The following is a 22,386-nucleotide window of genomic DNA, read 5'->3' on the forward strand; positions in this document are numbered from 1 at the left end:
CTCTCGCCTCCTTTTTACTCTTTATATAACTGAAAGAACATTTAGAATCCTGCTTTATATTATTGGCTGGTTGGCCCTCACACTTCATCTCTTCCCTTCTTATAGCTTTTCTAGTTGTCTTTTGGATGTTAAAAGCTTCCTAATCATCCCACTTTCCATTCCTTTTGCTACCTTATATGCCCTTGGCTTTTACGCATTCCTGACATCCTTTGTCATCCACAGTTGCCTACCCCTGCCATTAGAGAACTATTTCTGTGGGACATGTGTATCCTGTGCCTTGGGAACTATTCCCAGAAGCTTCATCTACTATCCTCCTCCAATCCAACTGGGGAAGCTCACCTCTCATGCCTCTGTAATTCCCTCTGTTCCATTGCAATACTGGTACATTTGACTTCTCCCTCTCAAATTGCAGTATGAATTCATTCATATGATGATCACTGCCTCTTAAAGGTTCATTTATATTGTTTCCTAATAAGATCTTTCTTTTGTAACTCCACCCACAAAGATTCAACATTCTCTGACCCCATGTCAGCTCATTCCAAAGATGTAATTCCATCTCTTACCTACAGAGCCAGACCACCGCCGCCACCTTTCCGCCTGTCCTCTCGATACAAAGTATACGGTTTAATGTTAAGTTCCCAAGTATGGCCTTCTTTCAGCCATGACTCTGTGATGCCCATATTGTGATAAGTTTGTCCACCTTATTCCGAATACCACACACATTTTGATACAACACCTTCAGTCCTGCATTCTTTGCCCTTTTGAATTTTTCTCTGTGGTACAATTTAACTCTTTGCTCTGTCTGCATTTGTACCCAAACATTGGCTTGTTCCTCCTTACATTTGTGTTCCACACATCATCTACAGTGGTGCTAGAAAGTTTGTGAACCCTGTAGAATTTTCTCTATTTCTCCATAAATAAGACCTATAATGTAAGTACTAAATGAGTTGAAGAGAATACAATTAAATATATAACACAAAAAACATTATATTTGTTCATTTATTTATTGAGAAAAATTATCCAATATTTGTATGTCTATGAACCTTTACTTTCAGTAACCAGTGAGATCCCTTTGTACAGCAATAAGTTCAACCAGTAACTGTTGATCAGGCCTGCAGATCGGCTTGGAGGAATCCTGCTTCAATTCTGGGATGTTTGTGGGCTTCTTTGTATGAACTGCTTGCTTCAGTTCCCTGCACAGCATTTCTGTATAACTAAGGTCAGGACTTTGTCTCGGCCATTCCAAAACATGATTTTTCTTCTTTTTAAACCATTCCATTGTTGATTTACACTTGTCTTTGGAACATTGTCTTGTTGCATTATCCAGCCTCTATTAAGCTTTAAGTGACAGACTGCTACCCTGACATTCTCCTGTAATTTTGAATTCATTGTTCCCTCAATGATTGCAAGCTGTCCAGGCCTTGAGGCAACAAAGCAGCCCCAAACCATGATTCCCTTCCACCATGTTTCTCAGTTGAGATAAGGTTTCTTTGTTGGTGTGCAGTGTCCTTTTCCCTCCTAACATAATTTCTGCCAAAATTTCAACATCTGTCTCACCTGTCCCAGAAGTGCTGTAGAACATCCAGATGGTTCTTTGCAAACTAGAGACATGCAGGAATTTTTTTTATTTTGGAGAGCAGTGGTTTCTTCCATGGTGTCCTTCCATGAACAGAATCCTTGTGCAATGCATTTCTTATAGTGGACACATGAACAGACTTCAGCAAGTTCTAGAGATTTATGCAGGTCTTTTGCTGTTACTTTTGAGTTCTCTTTCACCTATATCATCATTGCATGTTGTGCTTTTGCTGTGATCTTTGCACGATGCCAATTTGGGGGAGAATAACAACAGTACCAAGTTTCTTCCATTTGTAGATAATTTCTACTGTGGACTGAAGAACATTCAGATCTTTAGGAAAGCTTTTGTAGCCTTTTCCATTTTCATGGATCCTGTCCTGTTGTAGATACTAGTTATTATAAATTACTATAAATTGCACATTTAGATGAAAATGTAACAAAGATTTTTACTCATGTATATGAAGGATGTAAATAATAGTCAATTCAATATAATTCTTTTTCTAAGGTCCTTTGAAATTTGTTTTGATTGGCATGATGCACATAAATCTTGAGAAGAGCAGGCTCTGTCAGTAACCTGACATTGAGCATTTTTTTATAGGGCAGGCACCTCTACAACCCACACCTCCAATCTCATCTCATTGATTGGAACACTTGATTCCAAATAGCTTTTGTAGATGGCATGACCCTAGAGGTTTACATACTTTTTTCAACAAATAAGTACAATATTGAATAATTTTTTCTCAATATATAAATGAACAAGTATAATTTTTTGAGTTGCTTATTTAATTGTGTTTTCTTTATATCATTTTAGAACTTATGTGAAGGTCTGATTGCATTTTAGGTCATATTTATGCAGAAATAGAGAAGATATTACAGGGTTCACAACTGTCTCGTACCATTGTACTTGTAAACCTGTTGGCTCATCCTCAGTTCTGTCATCCTGGTTCCCAACCCCATGCCATATTAGTTCAAAGCACTCCCAACAGCTCTTGTAAATCTGCCCACAAGAATATCGGTCCCCCTTGGATTTAAGTGCAACTCTTCCCATTTGCACAGGTCACACCTGCCCTAGAAGAGGTCTCAATTATCCAGAAATCTGAATCCCTGGCCCCTGCTCCAATTCTCCTACCTCATTCTATTCCTATACTCACTGTCACGTGGCACAGGCAGCAATCCTGAGGTTACGACCTATGCAGTCCTGCTTCTCAACTTCCTTCCTAACTCCCAATATTCTTTTTACTGGACCTCCTCTTCTTTTTTTCTTTCTATGTCGTTGGTACCAATTTGTACCATGACTTTTGGCAACTCACCCTCCCTCTTCAGGATATTGTGGATGTTTCCAGAGACTTTACTGATCCTGGTACCTAGGAGGCAAACTACCATCTGTGTATCTGTTGCACAACAACAGAATCGCCCATCCATCCACCTGGCTGTAGAATCCCTTGTTACTGCTCCATGCTCTTCAGTTCTTACCCTTCTTAGCCACAGGGCCAGACTCTGTGCCAGAGACGTGGCCGCTGCTGCTTCCCCCAGGGAGGTTGTCCCCATCAACAGTACTTAAAATGAAGTACTTATTGTTGAGGGTGATGGCAAAAGAGTGCTCTTCACTATCTGTTGTTCCCCCTTCCCTCTCCTGACAGCCACCCATTTATCTGTCTCCTGTAGCTTTGGGGTGACTCTCTCCCTCTATCTCCTGTCGATCACCGCTTCACTTTCCCAAACAAGCTGAAGGTCATCGAGCTGCAGCTCCAGTCCCCTAACACAGTCTGTAAGGAGCTGCATCTCGATGTACCTGGTGCAGATCTGGCCAAAGGGAAGGCTGGTAGTCTCTGGTAGCATCTGACACCCAGAACAGAACACTGGCCCTGTAGACATACCTCCTATTCTCTCAAGAGTTAAATAAGAAAAGAGAAATAAAAAATAAAGAATGAACTTACCTACTTACCTTGCCTCTGCCTGTGCTCGCCAAAGCCCTGTTGAGCCAAAGCCTTAGTACTCTGACTCAGACAACGGCGACAATGACTGCTCTCATGATGACCACTCTGCTAGACGGTACCTCTTCTTATGGAGACTGTGGTTTTAAAGCTCTTTTCCAGACTTGTGCGGAACACTTCTACTGCGTCTGCACGGTACTCCAATCAATAAATATGGGGACAAGGAGTTGATGGACACAGAGTAAGTACTTTGCAACAGTCTTCTCTGTGGAAGACACTAGCAGTATGCCAGGAGTTCCAGAGTTTCAGGGAGCAGAAGTGTGTGAGTTTGCCATTACTAGGGAGAAGGTTCTGGGAAACTGAAGGTCTGAAGATAGATGAGTCACCTGGACCAGATGTTATACATCTCAGGGTTCTGGAAGAGTTGTCTGAAGTGATTATGGAGGCATTGGTAATAATCTTTCATGAATTGATTCTGGCATAGTTCCTACGAAATGAAAGATTGCAAATGTCAGTCTACTCTTCAAGATGGGAGAGGGGCAGAAGAAAGGAAATTCCAGGCTAGTTAATCTGACCTCAGTGGTTGGGAAGATCTTGGAGTCGATTGTTAAGGATCTGGTTTTAGGTTACTTGGAGGCGCATGATAATATAGGCCATAGTCAACCTAGTCCTCAAGGAACAATATCTCCTGACAACTCTGAAGAAATAATAAGCATGATAGACAAAGGAGAATCAGTGGATGCTGTGTGCTTGGATTTTCAGAAGTCCTTTGACAAGTTGTCCCAAGTGAGATTGCTTAACAAGTTAAGAACCCTTGCTATTATAGGAAAGACTCCAGCATCGATAAAGCAGTGGCTGATTGGCAGAAGGCAAAGATTGGGAATGAAGGGAACCTTTTTCTGGTTGGCTACTGGTGACTAGTGGTGTCCCACAGGGGTATATGATTGGATTGCTTTTTACATTGTATGTCAATACATTAGATGATGGAATTAATGGCTTTGTGGTCAAGTTTGTGGACAATAAGAAGATAGGTGGAGGCCAGGTGGATTTGAGGAAGTAGAGAGGCTACAGAAGGACTTGGGTTGATTAGGAGAATAGGCGAAGAAGTGTCGGATTGAATACAGTTTTGGGAAGTGCACTTTGGTAGTGCACTACCTCAGGCAGACCTCATGCAGGATTTCCTAAAGGTTAATTTGCAGGTTGAATCAGTGGTAGGAAGTCAAAGGCAATGTTTGCTTTTATTTCAAGAAGACTAGCATATAAAAGCAATGATATAATGTCATAAAATACTGATGAGACCTCAGTTGGAGTATTATGAACAGTTTTTGGGCCCTTATCTCAAAGAATGTGCTGAAAGGGTTCAAAGGAGATTCACAAAAATAATTCTAGGACTGAATGGATAGTCACATGAAAAGCATTGAATGAATCTGGTCCTGTATTCATTGGAATTCAGAAGAATGAGGTGTGACCACGTTGAAACTTATTGAACGGTGAAAGGGCTTGATAGAGTGGTTGTGGACAGGATCTGTCCTATGGTGGGGTCTCTAAGACCAGAGGACATGCTCAGAATAGAGCGGCCTCCTTTTAGAACAGATGAGGAGGAATTTCTCTAGCCAGGGAGAGGTGATGCAGTGGAATTCTTTTCCACAGGCAGCTTAGGAGGCCAAGTAATTGGTTATATTTAAGGCAGAACGTGATAGATTCTTGATTACAGGGCATGAAGGGATACAGGGTGACGGCAGGAGATGGAGGCTGAGGGGACCAACGGCTCAGCTTGTATCCACTGCTGAACTTTGAGCAGCTCTTTACCTGAGCAATCAACCCACTCATTCCCCTCAACACTTCTATGTGCAGGGACCCATAAGAAACAAACAGATAAACCAATACTTCGTACATGAAATAATGTATGATGAACTTCCGACAGTAAATCTGACCTACTGCTGGGATGACCTGTTTTAATTCTCAACAAAACCAAAAAGGAATCTGAACAAATTATAGCTTTACAGGGACCAATTTCTCCACCTACTGTAAGCCAAAAATGATAGCAACCAATCCTGTTGTATATATTCTGATTAATGGTTGGAAGGTTATTTCTTTAACATTACATATAATCCTGGCACAAAAACAGCGAAAGCAACATTCCCAGTTAAATTATCTTTCAATCCATCTGTAAAAATGGTTAACATATCATTATAAATTTCCTTAATATATTGATGAACCAACAGACTTTCAGGCGTAAACAGAATCCTTCGACTTTAAATTGTGTAACCTAAAATCAACTAAAGTCATTGTGAAAAAAGCCTTATCGAGAAGCTACAGGAGGACATGATGTATAATCCGCAGTTTGCTGTCCGTGGATGGTGCAAGGGTGAAGCCGCTGATTGGTCACGTGTACAATGGGTGGGCTGGCATTTGGGAGTGCGGAGTGGGACTTCAGTTTAAATGCCGTCCTGAGGACTTCGCACCGATAGCACCAGGTGACTTAGAGAGGGGCAAAAACAATAAGTAGACACAGGTCTGTCAGAAGGCAGGTATGGTAGTCACGGTGTCTCGTCGGTCTGAAGGGTGCCCTGGGCCCAATCAGCGATGCAGTGTAGTGGAGGAGGCTATTCAGTCTGTCATGTCTATTCACTCCTCTTGGTAAAGTCAGGGCAGAGCCAGTTATCACCATCCTCTGGTCACCTCCCAATCTCAACATCATCTCCCTCCAAACTATGTTTTTTGCTTCACGTTTTTTTTCTAATCCTAATTATAATTTTCTCCTGCTTTTGATAGTACGGGGTCCCTCAGTCAACATCTTCCAGTCAGCTCCCAAAAATATCTTTTTTTTCTTCTTTTACGTCTGTTTTTCGCCTTAAATGTATTTCTGGGACGGTTAGAGTCTGCGATTTACAGTTTGGAGATTGTTTAAGTGTTCCGGTGCTTTTCTGTCTCAGAAGATTCTGGAAAGCAAGCTTGTGCTTGGACAGCATTGAGGCAAAGAAACTTCAAGACGGGAGACGAGCCAATGTTCAACTCCATTTCGTTGATTAAAGTGTCCATTAATTGCAGATTAAAGTGTTGAAAGAGCTTGAGACATTGGGGCGGATGTGGAATCTGGCGAGAGTTCACTGCCAACTGCCTTCCTTTTCATTGCTGCTGGAGAAAGTCTGTGAACGGCCTGTCGCTGTGTGTCTCACTGTGGCAGGCAGGTAGGCCTCTCCTCGTGTGGTGTTCCTCTCTTTCGATGATCACTGATACCATAGGATGGTATGATGGTTCTGTGTTTACGGATTGAACTATTGAGTGTGGACTTTTCCACTTCTGGTTTTTATATTATGTGTTTTTTAGCACCCATTCCTTTTCTGTTCTGTTGTGCAAAGGGAATGTGTTTGGGTGTTGTGTTCTGTAGTATTTTTGTGTGGGGAGGGGTTTTTTGGGGATTGATGTTCTTGTTCCATTCTGTGTGGGGGAGGGGTTTTGAGGGTTAATGATCAAGATGGCAGTCTTTTTTGTATGGGGGTGGTGGGAAAGATATTTCTTTCTGAACAACTTGCATATTCTTTCTTTGTTTATGGCTATCTGGAGAAGATGAAATTCAGAGCTGTATATGGATACATGCTTTGATAATGAATGAGTGTTTGAACCTTTGCATTTTCCATTGCTGACTATTCTTTCAGGTAAAAACTGGCTGTGAAACCTTGTATCAGCATGTTCCCTTTAAGTTTACTCCTGTATTCAACCCCAATAGATCTGAGTCATTAGAATGATTGCAGAGACCCGAGAGTTCTAGTCACCACATACCTTTTCACAGACAATTGAACACAGGTGAATACAGCACAGGGACAAGCCATGCTGTTCACCATGATACCAAACTGAACAACTCTCATCTGCCCACATTCTGCTGAACTGCTTCTCCCCCCTTTCCAAACCTCCACTTCCTTCCTGTAACGTGATCGCCAGAAATCCGATTGGCCATCAGCTGGGGAATGGAGGGTCACCGAGCCTAGGCAGAATAGCAGTTCATCATGGACTAGATGGGTTGAAGGGCCAGAGTGTTCTATGACTCCCTGGGGTCCTGCTATTGACTGTAAATGGCAGAGTTGCACAACTTAGCATTCCAGTATCAAAATTCCATTGTTTAGTTAATAAATACACACAGAATTTTATTTCATTAAGTTAAGACACTTTGACAGTAATATCAATACTTGCAAACAATCTGAACACAACTTGTCTTGTCAAAATTAATACTTTGCATTTTTTTACTCAATATAAATCGAGGGAGTAAACTTGTTATCTAAAAGCAGAATATATGCCTCATATTACAGCACTAACTGAGCTGAAGAAGTGTCGCCCACTTTCTTAAAGCATTGACAAGGTTTTACATTAAAGGAAATTGGCAATATGTTCTGTCTTCTACAAATGCAACTTCCCAACAGCCCCCACCCCAAAATATGGGGTTTGTCTGTAATTAATTAGCAAAATATTCTGTAAAATTTGAAAATGATATCCATTTTCCTAGGTTCCTTTAAGGTTGTCACAGCCGTCTTGGTGGGGGTGGCAGTGTGGATAACCTCCCACTAACAATTAAACTCTCCCAATGTCGTACATTTCAAATAGCCTCTGACCAACAAGTCCATCTTCTCGTCCTCACCTGTGCCTCAGCTACTGAGTCCAGTGAAAGCATTTCTACTGACAGGAGAAGGGGTAAGGGCAGTTTACTGCCACCTTAAAACCAATCGCTTCAGGAAGATGGGGCTTGTCAGCTGAAGTTGGCAGTTCATAGAGAAGGAAAACTCTGATCTCAAACCTCTGCTGCCTCACGACTGTACCCACTCATGGGGAAATCATCGGGAGTAACACTGATGAAAATCCAGATCTGGAGTTTTTAAGGCCACTACATTGAGCTCAATGCTGACAGGCAACTCCTGCGACACCACTGGTGCTGAACGGTATCGGTCTCTGCTGTTCATTTGGATTTATGTGCTGTGTGGAGAGGGGGAACCCACTGCCCAGGCAACAACTTACTCTCCATATCGTACTGTCGTGGCTTTCTGACTGGCGTGTGTATCCAACGTAGACAGCTGGAATGCAACATCCATGGTCGACCCAGATCAACGGATGGGGGCTCCATTTTCCCAAGTCGGATCAGGACACTTAGAAAATGTTTCAGTCCATCCTTTATGGATGTAGGAAGCAGGGTAAATCTGATCCAGTCTATTCATTGTATTTGGAGTTTCAGAAGCCATTCAATAAGCACAGATACTGCACAATTTTAAAGGATTGTCAGGTAGTGGAGACAGACATAAATGGGTCATTTCTGGAGGAAGGAATGTAGGTGTTGAACAAAGCGATTACCCCGTCTGTACCTGTTCTCACTGATGTAGAGGAGGCCCAGGTGCAACCACTAACGCTGGAGGAGATGCAGTAATGCCCACCTCATAGGGGAAGGGCTGTTTCAGGCCCTGGATGGTACTGAGGGTGGACGTGGAAGTGAATCAACATTTGGAGTTTTGTTGTAGGAAAGGTATCATTCAACTAAAAAGAGGAGATGGAGGATTATCTTCTGCCTTTTTTCTCAGAATTAGAGAGCACAGGTTTAAGGTGAGAGGGGAGAGGTTCAACAGGAACCTGAGGGGCAATGTTTCTAGCCAGAGAGTGGTCAGTATATGAAATGAACTACCAGGGCAAGTGGTTGAGGCAGGTACATTAATAATATTTAAGTCATTTGGACAGGTATACAGATAGGAAAAGTCTGGATGGATTTGAGCCATACATGGAGAAGTGGAACTAGGTTAGGTGGGAATTTTGGTCAACATGGACCAGATGGGCTGAATGGCCTGTTTCCATTCTGTTTGACTGTGAATTTGTGATGGGTTTGATCTCCTGCAGTTGCAGGGGAAGCCCCTGGAGATGGGAAGAAATGGGTGGGGAGAGATGGCAGACCAGGAAGTTGTAGACAGAGTGATCCCTGTGGAAAGCAGAAAGGGGTGGGGAGGGGAGGATGTGGTGATTGTAGGATCACGTTGTAGTTGGTGGAAGTTGGGAGGTATGAAGTTCCGGAGTCCTGCGTGCTGATTTTTACCAGCAAGAAGCACACACCTATTTAATAACCTGCTGCTGCTGAAGAATTATTTTTAGTCACTGGTCACGTTTGATGACGGCATATTCAGCTGTTTCCTCAGTGACTTTAAATTTTGGAGCTGTCTCTTGCCGTAGGAACTGAATATCAGCATAACATATCTCTGATTGCTCTGACTGGAACAGAAAAACAGACGTTTACAGTACTGAAACAAACCACTCACCCCCTGGTTTATATCTGACCCATCCCCACAGGACATTGATACATTTGGCTACTAAACAGAGTCTCTGTTGTAACCTCAGGGATCTTAGACACCAGAGATACTGACGATGCAATTAGTTTGAAGCAACACACACAAATTGCAGACGAGGAGCCTGAAGCATTGTTGAGGGTCCCCACCACCCATCCCACAATCTCTTTGACCCACTACGGTCAGGAAGGAGGGACAGGAGCATCAGGACTGGGACTGTCAGACTGGGTAACAGCTTCTTCCCTCAGGCTGTGAGACTAATGGATACCCTGTCACCACTGAGGTCTCGTCACCAGGACAGTGTACTGTTTACTGTTTACCTGTGCTGTGCTCTACATGCATACAGAATGATATTTCGTTAATGTATTGATGGTGATATTTGGTTTTATGTGCTGTGTGATACACGCATGTTCGAAGGAACATTGTTTCATTTGGTTGTATCCATGTACAGTCAGATGACAATGAACTTGAACTGAGTTCTGTTGAACGTTGTGGGCTGGTTGTGTTGGCGCCGAATACGTGGCGACACTTGCGAGCTGTCGCAGCACACCCTTGGGTGTGTTGGCTGTTAATGTACGTTTCGATGTATATTGATAAATAAATCTGAATGACATTTGCTGAATGTTTCCCTGCAAGGTTATACCTCAGAACAATTTACACGTGGAGTTTTTTTACAAAATTGAAATACGGTACAGAATAGGCCCCTCGACTGTGACACTCAGCAACCACCTATTTAACTCCAGCCCAATCACAGGACAATTTACAATGACCAATTAACCTATTAATTGGTACATCTTTGGACTGTGGGAGGAAACCAGAGCACCTGGGGAAACCCACAAGGTCATGGGGAGAGCATTCAAACTCCCGCAGCGGCGGGAATTGAACCTGTGTTTCTTGTCCTGTAAAATGGTTTGTTAACCACAGAAAGAAATGGATTCCTGATAAGCAAAGGGAAGAAAAGTTACCGGAGGAGATGGGATTATGGAGCTGCAGTTACAATTGAACCACTGTGACCTTAATAAACAACAGGGCAGGTCTGAGGGTAAATTGTTAAACTGGTGTATTGTTGCCACATGTACTGAGGTAGAGTCAAGAACTTGAACACTGTTCATACAGATCAAATCATTACCACAGTGTGCTGAGGTAGGACAAAATAAACCAATAACAGAGTGCAGAATAAAGTGTGCCAGTCACAGAGAGAGTGCAGTGCAGGCAGACAATAGGGTACAAGGTCATAACGAGGTAGATTGTGGGTTAAGAGTCTATCCTACAGGGTATCCTTTCAAGATTCAAAATTGTTCAATATCATTTCCATTTCACTAGTGTGAAGCAGAACGAAATAATTGTTACTCTGGATCTGATGCAGCACGAAAACACAAGAAGATAAAGAACACACCAATAAAAATATACAATAAATATAAATACTTATATAAATAGCTTGTATACATAGATTGATTGTATGTCCATAAAGTGAGGTCAGGCACAGGACTGTCTGCACATGAGGTGACTGACAGGAAATGATAAAGTAGTGGTGGTTGGGGGTGTGCAGGGGTGGGTTAGTGGTTGGAGGTGTTGATCAATCTTTCTGCTTGGGGAAAGTAACTAGTTTTTGAGTCTGGTGGTCTTGGTGTGGACGCTACATAGCCTCCTCCCTGACAGTCCATGAGCAGGGTGGGTGGGATCCTTCATGATGTTACTGGCCCTGTTCCAGCACCTTTCTGTATCTATGTCCTTGATGGAGGGTAGCTGGTGCTGGTGACGTGTTGGACAGTTTGGACTGCCTGTTGGAGATTGTTCCTGTCCGCAGCAGAGCAGTTTCTGTACCGTGCAGTGATGCAGTTTGGTAGGACGCCCCTACTGTACATCTGTAGAATGACGTGATATGGATGTGCAAAGTCCAGCCCTCTTCAGCCCCCTCAGAAAGTAGAGGTGAAATAGGCGAGTAGAGGAGAGTAGAAATAGTCTTATAACAGCGGAGTAGAAGCTAATTCAAATTAGTGTTGAAATAAAGTTTAAAGAGGAAGTAATGGTGTTTATTTAACAGACTTTCAATACTTGATTTATTAGGAAGTAAAAGTGTTCATGGAAAACATTCCTCAATGTTATATTGAAGAAGGTTACTTACTGCAGTAACATTTGTGGCTGCCTGTGTATTCACCTCGGTTTCAGCTGAAATAAAATGAGAATTTGTTTGAGAGTTGCCACACACGAGTGATAATTGAACTGAAATCACATTGTGATGAATGGTCTTCAATTCACCCTTATCAGGTGCATTCAGACAGGGACAGCAAACTGCAGAACATGCCCATGTGAAGCATTTCCCATCGGAGCCTCCACAGGGGCATGGCAAGCAAGACTCACACGTGACTCAAAGGCCAGAGTCTTTTTTCTGTTGATAACTGTCAAAAAAGCCAAATCAGTTTTACTGTGATTCAATGTTATAAAACGATAAAGCTTGAAAACTTCCAAGGAGGGAGGTGAATATTTTTTATACACACTGTAATAGAGCAAAAATTAGTGGGAAGATAGAGGCTTGGGAAGCTTTTAAAGGTAATGAAAAAAATCAGTAAGAAGGCAAAGATGGAATATGAAAATATGCTAGCCAATAATATTAGAGGATACCAGAAGTTTCTTTAGATACATAAAGTGTAAAAACAAAGGTGAATGTGGATACAAGGAAATCTGCAGATGCTGGAAATTCAAGCAATACACACACAAAAGTTGCTGGTAAACACAGCAGGCCAGGCAGCATCTATAGGATCTACAGTCGATGTTTCAGGCCAAGACATCAACTGTACCTCTTCCTATAGGTGAATATGGATGTCTGATGCTGGAAAGTGATGCTGCAGAGGTGGTAATAGGGGAAAAGGAAATGGCAGATGTACTGAATAAGTATGTAATGCCCTTGGAAAGGATTCCCTGCTAATGTAAAACTTGTTCTGCAGCAGCAGTGTTTGGGTTATGACGAGAGATAACCAGGGCTTTGGAATGTGCGCTGTTCAATGAAGGGAGTGTTGTGTGCCTGAGAGTGAGTGATTTGAAGTCTTTTGTTCAGCAGAAGATGAAGAGAGAAGATGCCTGGAAGGGGTGGATGGAATGGGGCCAGGAGTTGACGAAACCCAGGGAATTCGATGAAGGACCACTGGAAGGGGTGGACGGAGTGGGGCCGGGAGTTGACGAAACCCGGGGGAATTCGATGAAGGACCACTGGAAGGGGTGGACGGAGTGGGGCCGGGAGTTGACGAAACCCGGGGGAATTCGATGAAGGACCACTGGAAGGGAAGCTGTGAGCTCCAACGTGCACATTGGACTGTTTCACTAAAATGGGCCCTTTTTAATTTTTATTTACTTACACTCTGGTCAAATTAAAAATTATAAAGCTAAATTGTTTTAATTGCATATAGTGTACAGTCTGTTATTTTTTGGTACTGATTTGTAACAGGATAACACATCACGCAGCATCCACACAAACAAAAGGTTTTGCACCTCAGACTTCACACATTTGGTGGGGCCAGAGACTGCCTTCCCCAGATTCCCATTATCTCTAGTCATATCCCAAACAGTGCTGCTACAGAGCAACCACTACATTAGCAGTGAAACCTTTCCCAGTGCATTACAAGTCTTCACTGTGGAAGACACCAACAGTATGGTGGAAGTTCCAGATGTCAGGGGGCATGAAGTATAAGAAGTTACCAGAACTAGAAGGAATATTCTTGGGAAAGTGAAAGGTCTAAAGATAGATAGGTCACCTGGACCTGATGATCTACATCCCAGCGTTCTGAAAAATGTGGCTGAAAAGATCATGGAGGCATTAGTAATGTTCTTTCAAGAATCTTTTGATTCTGGAATGGGTCTAGAAGACTGGAAAATTGAAAATGTCACTCCAATCTTCAAGAAGAGAGTAATGTAGAAGAAAGGAAGCTATAGGCCAGTTAGTCTGACATCAGTGGTTGTAAAGATGTTCGATTGTTAAGGAACACACATCAAAGTTGCAGGTGAACGCAGCAGGCCAGGCAGCATCTCTAGGAAGAGGTACAGTCGACGTTTCAGGCCTGGACCCTTCGGCAGGACTAACTGAAGGAAGAGGCCCCTCCCACTTTCAAATCTCTTACTAACACTTCCTTCAGTTAGTCCTGACGAAGGGTCCAGGCCTGAAACGTCGATTGTACCTCTTCCTAGAGATGCTGCCTGGCCTGCTGCGTCACCAGAAACTTTGATGTGTGTTGCTTGAATTTCCAGCATCTGCAGAATTCCTGTTGTTTTCGATTGTTAAGGATGTGGTTTTGGGGTACTTGGAGGCAGATGACAAAATAGGCCATAGTCAGCATGGTTTCCTCGACGGAAAATCTTACCTGACAAATCTGTTGAAATTCTTTGAAGAAATAACAAGCAAGATAGACAAAGGAGATATGGTAGGTGCTGTGTACTTTGATTTTCAGAAGGCCTTTGACAAGGTGCCATAAATGAGGATGCTTAACAAGCTACGAGCCCATGGAATTACAGAAAAGATTCTTGCATGGACAAAACAATGGCTGATTGGCAGAGGTAAAGAGTGGGAATAAAGAGAGCCTTTTCTGATTGGCTGCTGATGACTCATGGTTTTCCATGGGGGTCTGTGTTGGGACCGAATCTTTTTATGTTATATAGCAATGATTTGGATGATGAAATTGATGGCTTTCTTGCAACATTAGCAGATGAATCCAATATAGGTGGAAAGGTAGGTCATTTTGAGGAAGTAGAGAGAATACAGTAGGACTGCAACAGATTGGGAAAATGGGCAAAGAAATGGCAGATGGAATAAAGTGCCAGGAGTGTACAGTCATGCACTTTGGTAGAAGGAATTAAAGGGTTGTGTGTTTTCTAAATGGAGAGAAAATACAAAAATCTGAGGTGTAAAAGGACTTGGGAGTCCTTGTGCAGGATTCCCTAAAGGTTAATTTGCAGGCTGAGTCTGTGGTGAGGAAGGCAAATGCAATGTTAGCATTCATTTCAAGAGGACTAGAATATAAAAGTTTTCATGCAGTGTTGAAGCTTTATAAAGCACTTTATAAAACACTTAAGAGTGTTGTGAGCAGGTTTGGGCCCCTCATCTTAGAAAGAGTGTTCTGAAACTGGGGAGGGTTCAATGGAGTTTCACAGAAATTATCCAGGATTAAACAGCTTGTTATATGAAGATTGTTTGATGGTTTTGGGCCTGTATTCACTGGAATTCAGAAGAATGAGGGGTAACTTAAGTGAAACCAATTGAATTGTGAAAGGCCTTGATAGAGTGGATGTAGAAAGGATATTTCCTTTGGTAGAAATGCCTACGACTGGAGGACACAGCCACAGAATAACAGAGATGAGGAGGAATTTTTTTAGCTCGAGAGTTTTGAACCGTGGAATTCGTTGCCGCAGGCAGCTGTAGAGGCCAAACATTTATGTATATTTGAGGCAGAGGATGACAGATTCTTGATTAGCCAGGGTGTGAAGGGATACAGGGAGAAGGTAGCAGATTGGGGCTGAGAGGAAAAATTAATCAGCCATGATGAAATTGTGGAGCAAACTAAATGGACCAAATAGCCTAATTATTTTCCTATATCTACGGGTCTTATGGACTCATATCTTGTTTAGCTTGTGTGCAGCATCTTCTAGGCTCTTGCTTCAGTGTAAAGCTGCTTTCAGTTGGCTTTTCCATAAGTTTTTCAACTGGGGGTGAAGGATTAATCAAAGAACTTACTGTATGTCCTTTAGTTTGCCATGGTCACAGGTCAAATGGATGAGAAATTGAAAATCTTTACTCATGCATCCTTTTAGAACAGAGATGAGGAGATATTTATTTAGCCAGGGAGTGGTAAATCAGTGGGAGTTGTTGCGACAGATGGCTGTGGATGCCAAGTTTTATGTATATTTATGGCAGAGGTTGATAGATTCTTGATTATTCAGTATATGCCAAGGAGTGGTGAATGGGTGGAATTTTTTGCCACATGCTGCTGTGGAGGCGGAGTCAGGAGCCTGGAGCTGAGAGGAAACTTGAGTCGACTATGATGAAGTGGCAGAGCAAACAAGACGGGTGATGGCCAAGTAATCTTGTTCTATGTCCACTGGGGGCCTGAGTCACTCCGTCACAACCTGCTCAGCTGCTACCATCTCAGAAATAGCACTGCAGCATAAAAGCCAGGACCAACAGGCTCTGAGGCAGCTTCTCCCACCAGGCCATCAGATTGATTCATTCGTGCTGATACAACTGTATTTCTATGCTATATTGACTGTCCTGTCATACATACCATTTATTACAAATTACTATTAATTACACATTTAGATGGAGACGTAACATAAAGATTTTTACTTCTCATGTATATGAAGGATATAAAAAATAAAGTCAATTCATTAATCATGTAACTAATCTTGTTTCAACTAATTTTAATCTATATTAATCTCTCACTATAATAGAGGGATGTCCCTTTAGAACAGAGATGAGCAGGTGTTTCTCAAATCAAAGTGGTGGATCTGTGAAATTCTTTGCTACTGGCAGCTGTGGATGCCAAGTCTTTACTCCATTTAAGGAAGAGGTAAACAGATTCCTAATTAGTCAGGAAATGTCTGCTCCTAAATCTTATGATCTTATGTTATTGGTCTTGGTAAAATTCTGCTGTTAATTTTGCACCTGTGGTAACCAACTTTAGAGAATGTGCACGAATTGAGATTTTTTAAATTTTAGCTCAAGGCTGATGATTTGTCAGTCAGTGTCAGTGCCCTGTAGCAGGCTGTTCCCTGATTTGATGCAGATGTTGAATGCTTAAATTTGGATTGTGTGGATACAGGATCTGATTGGAATTGAGACCCTAATAGACAGAGATTTTCACTCCATTTCGATCTCTTGGTATGGTCTGCGTGTATGGCTGTCTGTTATTTAGGACAAAGTTATGATGAATTTTCTTTAGTGTGGCTTGTGAATCTTTATCCTTCTCTATTTCAGAGGATGAGGAATGTTTATTTGCATATATTGAAGAGAAGTGAAAAGGCAGGACCAGAGTTGCCGTTGAGGATGATGAAACAGTTGATTACTCCCTTGTCCTGCATTGGGAATCATTGTTGAACATAACTATCATGTGAAGTAATTTCCAATATGAGCACTGAAATGAACTTTTTACCTGTAACTGTGGCATACACTGCATTCTGATCTTCAGTAGAGCACCTGGGTAAACAATGAACAAGATAATGATAGTAAATTAGTTATACGATAGATGTTAATGTCTTAAAAACAACTTAACAACTTTATGAGAAGTTAAAGCAGTCACATTATCTTTTCCGGTATAATGAAGTTTTGTGAAGATAACAGTTGTCTGTTTCACGTCAGTTTTTCTACTCCTGATGGAATTGGATTACTCTCATCCTCAATACACTACACAGCAGGATTGCCAGGATTAAGATAGGAATGGACTAGATGATTTCAATAACACTGGATACTGCAGATGCTGGAAATCCAAAGTAATACACAAAAAAATTCTGGAGGAACTCAGAAGGTCAGGAAACATCCATGGAGAGGAATAAACTGTTGACATTTCAGGATGAGACTCTTCATCAGGACTGGAAAGGAAGGAGGAAGATGCCAGAATAAGAAGGTAGAGAGTGGGGAAGGACGACAAAGTAGAAAGTGGTTTCCATGCCCAGTTTCACTTTTGCAGATGAAAGTATCCAGGATCTGCTAACGTATAAAGCTGGAGCTCACATTCAATTGCGAGCAGACATTTATCCGGATAGTAGAGACGAGGTGTAAGCAGGTCAGCTCAGGTACCTGGTCAGCACAGAGGCTGATGATGGCAGGTACAACAGGCAGTGAAAAAGGCAAATGGTATGCTGGCATTCATAGCAAGAGGATTCGAGTACAGGAGCAGGGAGGTACTACTGCAGTTGTACAAGGCCTTGGTGAGACCACAGCTGGAGTATTGTGTGCAGTTTTGGTCCCCTAATCTGAGGAAAGACATTCTTGCCATAGAGGGAGTACAAAGAAGGTTCACCAGATTGATTCCTGGGATGGCAGGACTTTCATATGATGAAAGACTGGATGAACTAGGCTTATACTCGTCGGAATTTAGAAGATTGAGGGGGGATCTTATTGAAACATATAAAATCCTAAAAGGATTGGACAGGCTAGATGCAGGAAGATTGTTCCCGATGTTGGGGAAGTCCAGAATGAGGAGTCACAGTTTGAGGATAAAGGGGAAGCCTTTTAGGACCGAGATTAGGAAAAACTTCTTCATACAGAGACTGGTGAATCTGTGGAATTCTCTGCCACAGGAAACAGTTGAGGCCAGTTCATTGGCTATGTTTAAGAGGGAGATAGATATGGCCCTTGTGGCTAAAGGGATCAGGGGGTATGGAGAGAAGGCAGGTACAGGGTCCTGAGTTGGATGATCAGCCATGATCATACTGAATGGTGGTGGAGGCTCGAAGGGCCGAATGGCCTACTCCTGCACCTATTTTCTATGTTTCTATGTTTTCTATTAATATGGGTATATTGGATAGAGTCATACTGTACAGAAACAAGTCTGTCAGCCCACCCTGGACATACTGACCCATTTCTACACTAATTCCATTTTCCAGCACCATGCTGATGAGGGCAATTCAAACACTCATTGAGACACTTCTCAAGAGTAAAGAGGTGGTTCGTACCAGTGACTTCGGTTCAGATCCTGCCACTGTCTGTAAGGAGTTTGCATGTTCTGCACGTAACTACGTGGGATTCCTCTGGATGCTCCAGTTTCCTCCCTCGGTCCGAAGACGTACTGGTTGGTTGGTTAATTGGTCATTGTACATCGTTCCATGATTAGGCGAGGGTTAAATTGGGGGATTGCAGGGTTGTGTGGCTCAAAGGCTAGAAGGGCCTATTCCATGCTGCATCTCAATGAATAAGTAAGTACAGGGTCTATCCGGGGTGCAACCCATTGATACAGTCATGAAGAAGACATACCAACAGTTCAACTTCATTAGGAGTTTGAAGAGATTTGGTATGTCGCCAAATCAGATGGGCAGTGGAGAGCATTCTAACTAGTTGCAGAACAGCCTGATATAGAGGCTCCAATACAAAGACTGCAAGAGGCTGCAGAGGGTTGTAGACTCAGCCAGCTGGGGAACAGAACCGTCCCCATCATCGAGGACTATTACAGAGTCTGTGCCTCAGGAAGGCGGCATCCACCATTCAGGACCCTCACCATCCAGACATCCCCCTGCTTGTTCCAACTTCCAGGGAGAATCAGATTTAGGTATAATATCACTGGTGTATGTCATGAAATTTGGTGTTTCGTGGCAGCAGTATATTGCAATACATAATAATAATAAACTATAAATTTCAATAAGTATGTAAATATACATACGAGGGATGATTGATAAGTTCGTGTCCTAAGGTAGAAGGAGATGAGTTATACAGCTCTTGTTACATGCATGTGCAATTCAACCGTTTGAGTGATTACGCAGAAAGCTTGAAGTTAATAATTCATGTCCTTCTACCTTAGGCCACGAACTTATCAATCACCTCTGCTGTGGGCCACTCTCTGAAGGTCCAAGACGCTGACTTCTACAAAGAAGGGATCCGTACACTCCACGACCCCTTGTCTAAGTGTGTACATGTAGGAAGGGACTATGTTGAAAAATAAATGTGCTAGGTTTTCTAAAATTGACTCCTTCTACCTTAGGTGGTATGTGTGTGTGTGTGTAAAATTAAATAAATAGTGCAAAAAGAGAAGCTAAAAAAATAGTGAGTTCGTGTTCGTGGGTTCACTGTCCATCCAGAAATCTGATGGAGGAGCAGAAGGGACTGACCCTGAAATGTTGAGTGTGTCTTTGGGCTCTTGCACCATGTCCTGTAATGAGTCCTTCAGGCCTGTGGGGGGCGCTGGAGAGCACTGGGCTCAGGTTTCCCAAGCGCCTGAATTAGTTAGTTGTTGTTTAATGAGAATTACAGTTGTTTGTGTTTTCCTCGAACAACTCACTCTCAGTAATGCATTCTCCTGTTGCTGTCTGTTTAAGCTTGTTAAGTTTATTTTGATCAGCTCAGGGATTCTGCTTTACTTGTATTATTTAAGCGGGTACTCTATTCGTGCTGATTGCTGGGTCCTGGTTTTGAGAATGTTACTTCTCACGGTGTCACTCAGACGAGCTCTGATATTCTTTTGGAATTAATATGCATGAACTCTGGTTGCCGTCTCTACATCAGTGTCTGTCTTTCCTCTACACATGGGTTCTGATATTGCCAGTGCACATTGTGACATCCCCTTGACAGTAGCAATGAAAAGTGGGCAAGTCCTGGGTGATGAGGGTCCTTAGTGTCAATGCCAAATTTCAGAGATATTGCTTCTGGAAGGTGTCCTGGATACTGGAGAGGTTGGTGCCCATGATGGAGCTGGCTGAGAACATGAAGATCCACACACAACGATTCAGAAATGGTTTCTAAAGTCTGCCATCAGATTTCTGAATGGTCATACACTCATTGAGAAGTACAGCACAAAAACAGGCCCTTTGGCCCATCTAGTCCAAGCCAAAACTATTTAAGCTGCCTACTCCCACTGAACTGCACTGAGACCATAGCCCTTCATACCCTGACCATTCATGTACCTATCCAAACTTCTCTTAAACTTTGAAATCAAGCTTGCATGTAGCACTTGCTCTGGCAGCTCATTCCACACTCTCACCACCCTTTGAGTGAAAAAGTTATCCCTCATGTTCCTCTTAAACACCTCACCTTTCACACTTAACCCATGACCTCCGGTTGTAGTCCCACCCAAACTCAGTGGAAAAGGGTAAATGCAAGCTGGCTTATCCTTACCCTTCATAATTTTGTATGCCTTTATCAAATCTCTTCTCAATCTTCTACATTCTAAAGAATATATCCTGACCTATTCAATCTTTCCTTATAACTCAGGTTCTCCAGACCTGGCAACATCCTTGTAAATTTTCTCTGTGCTCTTTCAACCTTGTTTACATCCTTCCTGTAGGTAGGTAATTAAAACTGCAGACAATACTTCAAATTAAGTCTTGCCAACATCTTAACTAACCTCAACACAACATCCAATCTGCTGTACTCAGTGCATTGATTTATGAAGACTAGTGTGCCAGAAACCTTCTTTACAATCCTATCTACCTGTGATGCCACTTTCAATAAGTAATGGCCCTGTATTCCCAGGTCCTGTTGCTCTATTACACTCCTCAGTGCCCTATCATTCACTGTATCCGATCTACGCTGGTTGGTCCTATCGAAGTGCAAAACCTCCCACTTGTCTGCCTTAAATCCATCTGCCATTTTGCAGCCAATTTTTCCAGCTGACGCAGATCTTTCCTCAGTGTCCACTACACCCTCAATCTTGATGGCATCTGCAAACTTGTTGATCAAGTTAACCACCTGATCATCCAGATCATTGATGTAGATGACAAACAACAAAGGACTGAGCACTAATCCTTGCAGCACACAATTCGTCACAGGTCTTCAGTCAGAGAGGCAACCATCTACAACCACGTTCTGGCTTTACGCAGAAAGCCAATGCCTAATCCAATTTACTACCTCATGCTGAATGCCGAGGAGCTGAACCTTCTTGACCAGCCTCCCATGTGGGACCTTGTCAAATTCCTTACTAAGGTCCATGTAGACAACATGCAATCCCCTTGCCTTCATCTACCTTCCTGGTAACTTCCTTGAAAAACTCTATAAGATTGGTTAGACATGACCTACCGTGCTGACTATCCTTAATCAGTCCATGTCTATCCAAATACTTATATATCCAGTCCCTTAGAATACCTTCCAATAACTTTCCATTAACTGATGTCAGACTCATTAGCCTACAATTTCCTGGTTTATGTTTAGAGCCTTTTTTAAACAATGGAACAGTATTGGCCACCCTCCAATTCTCTGGTAGCTCTACTGTCGCTAAGGATTATTTAAGTATCTCTGCTAGGAACCTGGCAATTTCTGCGCTTGCCTCCCATAGGATCTGAGGGAAGACCTTGTCAGGCCCTGGGGATTTATCCAGTCTGATTTGCCTCAGGGTAGCAAACACCTCCTCCTCTGTAATCTGTGCAGGGTCCATGAAGTGGATGCCATTTTTGCCTCACTTTTCTCGACTTTGTGCCCGTCACATGATTGAATACAGATGTAAAGAATTCATTTACGATCTCTCCCATTTGTTTTGGCTCCACACATGGATTACCATTCTGGTCTTCCAGAGGACTATGTTGAGTTCATCTGGTAGAGATTAAGAATAGTGAAGGGGAAAAAAATCACTGATGAGGTTTGTCTATAGGCTACTTAATAAAAATATTGCAATGGCAGAGGTGATTAACCAAGAAATAACTGAAGCTTGTAAGAACAGAATGGCAGTTGTCATGGGATCTTGTAGTCAGGGATCCTCTTGGAAAGAGTGATCATAGTATGATTGAATTTTGCATACAAATGGAGGATGAAATAGTTAGATCTAAAACTGGCGTATTATGCTTGAACAAGGGAGACTACAACAGGATGAGGGAGGAGTTGGCTAATGTGGATTGGGAGCACAGGCTATTTGGTAGGATAGTTGAGGAACAGTGGAATACTTTCA

The 22,386-nt window shown here is 42.4% G+C and overlaps 1 protein-coding gene across 2 annotated transcripts in view; it reads right to left on the reverse strand.

Annotated features, from left to right (window-relative positions):
- Positions 1 to 7,731: 7,731 nt before the first annotated feature.
- LOC134350338 (uncharacterized) overlaps positions 7,732 to 22,386 on the reverse strand; it is a 63,331-nt gene continuing 48,676 nt past the window's right edge. For both annotated transcript variants that reach the window (XM_063055402.1, XM_063055401.1), the window contains exons 5-7: positions 16,954 to 16,997; positions 11,946 to 11,989; positions 7,732 to 9,746 (exon numbers count right to left, since the gene is read on the reverse strand). In XM_063055402.1, the coding sequence (XP_062911472.1) occupies positions 9,630 to 9,746; positions 11,946 to 11,989; positions 16,954 to 16,997 (205 nt within the window). In that variant the 3' untranslated portion in view covers positions 7,732 to 9,629. The remainder of the gene's footprint in view (positions 9,747 to 11,945; positions 11,990 to 16,953; positions 16,998 to 22,386) is intronic.

This window comes from Mobula hypostoma, chromosome 8 (genome assembly GCF_963921235.1).
Source record: "Mobula hypostoma chromosome 8, sMobHyp1.1, whole genome shotgun sequence".
Lineage (NCBI taxonomy): Eukaryota > Metazoa > Chordata > Chondrichthyes > Myliobatiformes > Myliobatidae > Mobula > Mobula hypostoma.